Consider the following 7,636-nt stretch of genomic DNA (forward strand, 5'->3'; position numbering starts at 1 on the left):
TTTGCCATACACCAAGAAATAAACTCATATGTTCAAGTATCTTTGACTGTCTCTAGCTATTACATAAAGTTGAAGGAATTGTGGGAAGAACATAATGCATTAGTCACCATTCCTACCTATCAGTGTGTAACGTTGAAGATTTATTCTGATATAATGCAATGGCAATGACTTTTACAATTCCTTATGGGTTTCAATAAGTCCTATAGTCAAGCTAGGAGTCAAATTCTTCTTATGACTCCCATCCTTACTATGAATCAAGCATATAATTTGATAATGAAGGATGACTCAATGTTTTATTACTGGATTTACTAAGTCCTTGTATGTAAAAGGAACAACTATGGCAATAGGTTAGGGATAAAGACGTGGTAAAGACCATGGACGCACTGATTTCTCAATTGAGTATGCCCATATTGTCACAAATGCGGACACAACAAAGAAAGTTTCTACGAGATTGTGAGGTATCTTCAGAATTATGGAGGAAATAAGAACAAACATGCTCCAAATTCAAAATTACAATAAAAAAAGACTGAGGCTGCAAATAGAGCAAAAGACATAAATTAGACTGTTATACCTTCATTTACTCAAGAACAATAAAAATAAATCCTTTAGCTATTAAAGAAGGATGATAAACTAACGGTCCACGCACTCATCAATATAAGTTTGCATAATTCTTCTTTTAAGATTAAAACTAATTAGATACTTGACTCTGGTGCTACTTCTCACATGGTGAGTGACTTACAGTTTTTAGATTCTTATAGAAAATATATTGGTCCTATTAAAACCATCAAAATCTAAATGGATAAAGAGTACCCATAACACATGTAGGAGATATTAGTCTTTCAAATGGAATTTCCTTAAGGAATGTTTTATATACAGTTGAGCTTTGTTTCAATGTAATATCTATTCCTAGACTTACTAAAGAAGAACACTGTATGGTTGCATTTTTTTCTAATCTATATGTAATGCAAGACCTTCAAGGTGGCAAGATGAAAGTGACTAGTAAAGTTGTGAAAGGTTTATACATTTTGACTATTAGTAACCATCTTGTTGATGTTGCTAAAAATTCTAATGTAATAAAAGAATCAAGTGAACTTTAGTTGTGGCACTATAGATTAAGCCACCTTTCACTTCTTGTAATGAGTTATTTTCCCTTATTGAAAAATGATGTTCGCTTGAATATTGAAAGTAAAGACTTATTTGAAGTCCAAGCAAACTAAGATTTCCTTTTATTCTAGTTCTATAAAATCTACATTTTGCTTTGAGTTGTTGCATATGGATGTGTAGGGACCTTTTAGAATACCCACACACTAAGGTCACCAACATTTCCTCACTGTTGTGGATGATTTTTGGCAAGCTACTTAGGTGTTTTTGTTATAAAATAAGATAAAAACTATGAGTAGTATTAAGAATTTTCTTGCCTCTGTTCTAAATGAATTTAATGTTCATGTTAGAAGGATTAGAATTGATAATGGAAAAAAATTCTTGAATAATGAACTAAGAAATATACTTGAGGGTAAGGGAATCATATATGAAACTACATGCCCATATATTCCTGAGCAAAATGGGGCAGTTGATCGCAAACATAAGAGCTTGATACAAGTCTCTAGGTGTCTCATATCCCAATTTGCCTTACCTATTCAATATTAGGGAGAGTGTTAGAATGGAAGATTACTTGATAAGCCACACCCCTTCTAGATTTTTACAGTTTAGAACTCCATATGAGGTTGTTTATGGAAAGCCACCTAATTTTGATAATTTAAGAATTTTTAGATTACTTGCATTTTTCACAAATTTAAATGTCACAAATAAATTTTAGTCTAGGTCTATTCCTTGTATTTTCTTAGGTTATCCTAATAATCAAAAAGGATTTATCTTGCTTGATTTGAAAACAAAATGAATTTTTGTTAATAGACATGTTAAGTTTGTTGAGAATACATTTCCTATAAAGATATTGTTGTGGTTAGTCAGACTAATAATGTTAAATCTTTTGATGATATTCTAGTATGAACCTAAGCAGGTCAGACTTAGAAATGAGAATAATAATTCTATTAATGCTAAATCTGTTGAGGACAAACTACCTAATATGAATGACCTAAGAGAACTACCTGAGATAAGGAATGATGACATAACTGAATGTAGTAATTAGGAACGACATAGAATTAGGCTTGTAAGGGAAAAGAAACAACCTGTACAGGCTAAAGATTATGTTTATTTTGCATGTGACACATATACACCATTAAATATCCAATACAATTGCAAGTGCCTTATGAATTTGTATCTGCTTCACATCAATGCTATCTCTCCTCTATTGATTCTGATACGGAACCTAAAAGCTATAAAGAGGCCATTAAGGATAGAAAATGGGTAAAGGCTATGAATAGTGAACTCAAAGCCCAAAACGATAATAAAACTTGAAAGATTGTAGATTTACCAAAGGGAAGGAAGCCCGTAGGTTGTAAATGGGTGTATGAAATCAAACATAAGGCCGATAGAAGTGCTGGGAAATACAAGGTTAGGTCAGTAGCAAAGGGTTACAGTCAAAGGGGGTTGACTATTAAGAAACATTTTCCTCTATTATGAATATGGTTATTGTTAGAATTGTTTTATCCTTAACTACACAATAAAATTAGATTTTACACAAAGTGGATGTCTACAATGCATTTTTACAAGGAGATTTGAATGAGGGAGTACATGACCATTCCTCTAGGTCTTGTTGGTAAGAGGGAGAGTAAGAATAACACATGCAAGCTTAATAAATCATTGTATAGCTTAAAACAAGCATCTCAATAGTGGAATCATAAGCTAACACAAGCTTTAAGAGAAAAGGGCTTTAGTCAAAACATGTATGATTATTCTTTGTTTGTTAAATATTTTCATAATGGTGTGGTATTAATTCTTGTTTATGTAGATAACTAATTAATCACTAGTAGTTCTAAAAATGGAATTAAACAGATTAAAGAGTTTCTACATAGCAAGTCTAAATAAAAAAAATCTTGATTTATTAAAATATTTTTTGGGAATCAAAGAGGCAAGATCCCAAAAGGGAATTGTCATGAATCAAAAGAAATATGTGTTGGATCTGTTGTTTGAAATAAGGATGAGTGGTTGTAAACCAATATCAGTACCTATGGCCATAGGCAGTGCTACATTAAGTTCAAGGGGGCAAATGTACCCCTTAGACTTGAAGAAAGTTATAATGAAGGGTTATATGTTTCACCATTTTGCACCATTGATTTAAATATTTTACATCCCATAACTTAACTTTAAAGATATTTGGGTTCCAAAAAAAATTTTAAATATGTTCAGTTGAAGGTCAAAAAAATTTAACTCAAAATTTTGATAAGGAAAGGTTAATTGAATTTGTTAAGTTTTATTCATGTGAGTTTTCTTCCTCTGATTTAATGATACTTGATAATCAACTTGAGACTTATATCATTCATATGTGAACCAATACTTAATTTGCATCATAAAAAGGAATTGGTAGTCTTGCAAAAAATTGGCAAAAATAAGAAGACATATAATTTATCCCCTAGTTTATACTTTCTTAAAGTTAGCAACGATATTATTGATTGCCACAATAATGGTAGAAAGAGTCCTTTTTGTTTGAAGTTTGTAAAATATCGATTACATAATCGTATGGGAGATCCATTAATGAATAATTGTCTAGTGACTTATATTAAAAAAGATATTTTCTTTAACATCAAAAATGAAATGATTATTGAATGATTCCAAAACATGAAGATGTGCAAGGTATAATAGTAAGATATGTGCTTTCTTTTTTAAAAAAATATTAAAGTATTTTTAAATTATTAATTTTAAAAATGTTGCACCCCTTGACCCCGGGTCTTGGCATCGCCATTGCCTATGGTGTAGAATTTAAAGCTTACAAAATATGAAGAAGGTAAAAACAAGAAAGAGGAACTATTAGAAGACCTAGGGAAGTATAGAAGACTCATTAGTAAGCTTGATAATGATACGTCCTCACATTCCTTTTCTGTGCAGCACCTTAACTAGTTTGTGCAAGCTTCAATAAAAACACAAATGGCAATGGCTAAGAATGTGATGAGATATTTAAAAGAAAACCTAGGCTTGGGAAGACTTTTAAGTTCAAAAAATAGTTCATTTTGTGACTCAAATGAGGTAGCGTGTAATACCACTAAGAGGTCAATCTCTAGTTATTTGTTGAAGCTAAGAGACTCCTTAATCTCTTAGAAGACAAAGAAGCAGGGCATTGTATCCAAATCATTAGTTGAGACTAAGTACAGAGATCTTAGTGCTTTTGTTTCTAAGATAGCTTGGGTATTAATACTAATGAAGAATTTGGGATTACATAAGCTAATGCATATGCAAGTTCATTGGAATATTAAGGCAACTATTCATACAACTAATAACCCTGTTTTTCATGAACAAACCAAGTACATAGAGATAGATTGCCATTTTATCACGAAGTTACAGCAAAAAATGATTTCTCTCCATCATGTGTGTTTTGCAAACCAAGAAGCAGATATATTGACCAAGGCATTAGGGTAAAAAATCTCATGATGAGTTTCTTAGCAAGTTTAGAACTATTGATTTACATAGTTTCAATTTGAGGGGGAGTATTGAGAATAAATGATGTCTTTTAGGTTTTTATTTGTATAGTTCTTGTACAACATACTCTGTCATTTTTGTTATTTTGTATTGTCATTTAGCCTTAGTTTATCTTGTATAAATAGGCATGTGCAGCCCTTTTTCAACTTAATGCAAAGTATTAGTCAGATTATGAATCTATATTCACATTATGGTATAGTGTGACAAGTTAGTCCACTACCACTCAACAATATGCTTGCTGTCATAAGTGTCGCAATGGGGCAATGCTGCAATATTATTCAGAGATAGATGATTAAAATTGAGCGCGCGCGCGCACGTTATTAAAAACTTAATGACCCTCAAAATAATATATAAACGCGTGACTTTATGGAGCCACATGGACATAATGTCTTTTGTTGATTTTTTGGCCATCCATACATTTATGGAAGCTTTATATTATATATAATTTTCAATTTCATCCTCCTTAATTATAACTAATTCTAACTTGATGGCTATTAACATGGCTGGAACATCTCGTCCTGTCATCTTGATTCAATACATCAGACGTGGTCCCCCCATCTTCGTCGATCTGCTACTATTAATTAAAATGGTGCTATTCTATATAACTTTTAAAAATATTACATGTAGCACACCAACATGGATAAACAATTTTCTTTCTTTCTTTCTCTCTAACTAATTTTTCCCATTTTTTTGGGTGGGGTTGGGTTGGCTTGGATATACATGATACCACATATATATTGCTCCTACTCCAAATCCTTTCTTGGTTCATGCTTCATCCGTTTCAAGTTAAAACAGAAAACATTCTCATGAGTTTTGTTTTTATGTATGTGTAAATGACATAGAATAAAAGTGATATCAATTGGTCTTGATTTTAAATTAAAGAAAGGGATCATAACCACTAGCTTAAACATGAGTCTCAAGTTTGAGTGAATGGAGGGGGAAAAAAAGAATTTGAGAGCTATCCTAATTGAACTCGAATATGAGTGGATGAAATATTTGTATACGTGTTTATAAAAGTTAAAAGTGATCCCACATACAGTAACTCAAAAGTAATAATTATATTATATTGAAACGACAAGTATAACATGCGTAGATGAAAATAGGGACATGAGAAAGCACCAGTAATAAAAGCAATCCACGAACTCACACAAGATGGGGTTATTCAGGGGCAAATGGCGGAGCGAAGTAAAGTGAGAAGATACATAAAGATACACAGACACAGATAAGAGAAAAGCCAGAAGCAGATCCAACAACACCAATTTATAGAAGACGACCCATATATATGTGTGTATATAATTGATCAGCCAAAGAGATGGTGATGCTTCTTTTCATGAGTTTCCCCGTCTTGTTCCTTGGCCTGTTCCTTTGCTTCCTTCTTCTCATGATGTTCATGGAAAGCAAATCCGCCGGCTCCGACTGCCGCCACGGCCGCAACCTCCTCTGCTATTCTGTGCTTGTGAGCATTTTCTGGGTCCTTATCGGCCTTATGCTTCTCATACTGTCACAGAGATCACCATTTTACACAGCAAGTCAGAGTCAATTCCGATTTCTTTTAACTAATATAATCCCTCACATATTCATTAATATTAATACCCATATTACGAGATGCAAACTGATCGGAGTACTCTGATCAATTTAGAGAAAATTAATTATTGGTGTTTTTAATAAGAATCGTTAGTGTAATTTTTATTGAGTTATAAGCAATACCAAATATGGTCCTGGACAGATCTTAATACTTTTTATGATTCAACTAGTGCGCGTGTTTGTCTCATATAACATATAAAATTTGCGAAATGAGTTATAGTATATGTAAAAGCAAATTTAAAATTGAAACTTTATGAAATTGATTATAAGCGAAGAGAAGATTAGTTACGTACCAAGGCATAAGCACCGGCGGCAGCAGCACCAAGCCCTCCGAGCTGCTCAAGATGCTTGTGGTGCTTCTCTTCCTTCTCGTAGTCAACCTCAGATTTCTCACTCTCGCCGCCGTACCCAGCTTTGCCACCTCCACCGTACCCACCGGTTTTCTCATTCTCACCGTACCCACCACCGCTGGTCTTCTCAGAGTATCCACCAGCACCTCCATACCCAGCAACTTTCTCAGTTTCACCGTACCCTCCGCCAGTAGTACTGTCAGAATATCCACCGGCACCGCCTCCGTATCCACCTACCTTCTCGGTCTCGCCGTACCCACCTCCAGTGGTACTGTCGGAGTATCCACCGGCACCACCGCCGTATCCCTCAACCTTCTCAGTCTCACCGTACCCACCTCCGGTGCCTCCGTAGCCGCCGCCGCTCTTGTAGCCACCGGATGGCTCATCCGCGGAGTAGCCTGTCTTGTTGTAGCCAGAGTCAGTGTTGCCGTAGCCACCGGAGGGTTTGTCGGAGGAGTAAGAGGAAGGCTTGTCGCCACCGTAAGCGGTGTCGGAGTAGGAGGAGTCAAGTGGCTTGTCGTCGTCGTCCTTTTTGTGGTGGAAGAGGCCGCGGTGGTGCTTCTCTTCAGCCATGGAGGATGATGATGAAGTGATGAAAGTAAGGAATAGTGTAAAAGAGTGATGAAGAAGACGAAGTTGATGAAGAAAGTGAATGTGGAGGTTGATGGGATGGGAGAAATAGGGTGGGGATACATAGATATTTATAATAAGCGATGGGGTGGATCATGTCGACGACCTATTGGCCATTTTCCCGCTCTCTTCGTCGGCCATCAATGATCTTCTTGCATTCTTTTAAAGTCTGGGTCCCTGTATATCCTTTACGTTCTCCATTTTCCTCTCAAACGAGATATACAAAATGTCAAAAAGAAAAAGTTATTTTATTTCGAACTCGCTATTCACACGGAGATAACATTATAACAAAAGAAAAGGAACGTATTTTCCTTTCCAAATGTGATATTTTTTATTAAAAAATTTGATTACCTTATTTATTTATTTTTTATAATGAATGCACTTGTTGTTTCGAAATATAAATAATATTATTTTGAAAATTACGCTTTGTTATAATTTTTTTGCCAACGCGGTTTGTTATAACTTTACAAAGATATATGGAT

The 7,636-nt window shown here is 34.5% G+C and overlaps 1 protein-coding gene across 1 annotated transcript; it reads right to left on the reverse strand.

The window, feature by feature from the left end:
- Window positions 1-5,629: 5,629 nt before the first annotated feature.
- LOC129292614 (glycine-rich cell wall structural protein 1.8-like) lies at window positions 5,630-7,205 on the reverse strand. The gene is made up of 2 exons (XM_054930194.1): window positions 6,468-7,205; window positions 5,630-6,088 (listed from the first exon to the last, which is right to left on the reverse strand). The coding sequence occupies exons 1-2, from the start codon at window positions 7,095-7,097 to the stop codon at window positions 5,891-5,893; spliced, it is 828 nt and encodes a 275-aa protein (XP_054786169.1). The 5' UTR covers window positions 7,098-7,205; the 3' UTR covers window positions 5,630-5,890.
- Window positions 7,206-7,636: the final 431 nt, after the last annotated feature.

The sequence above is a fragment of the Prosopis cineraria genome, unplaced genomic scaffold (genome assembly GCF_029017545.1).
Source record: "Prosopis cineraria cultivar Desert tree isolate PC_DT_omini unplaced genomic scaffold, ASM2901754v1 PC14, whole genome shotgun sequence".
Classification (NCBI taxonomy): Eukaryota; Viridiplantae; Streptophyta; class Magnoliopsida; order Fabales; family Fabaceae; genus Prosopis; species Prosopis cineraria.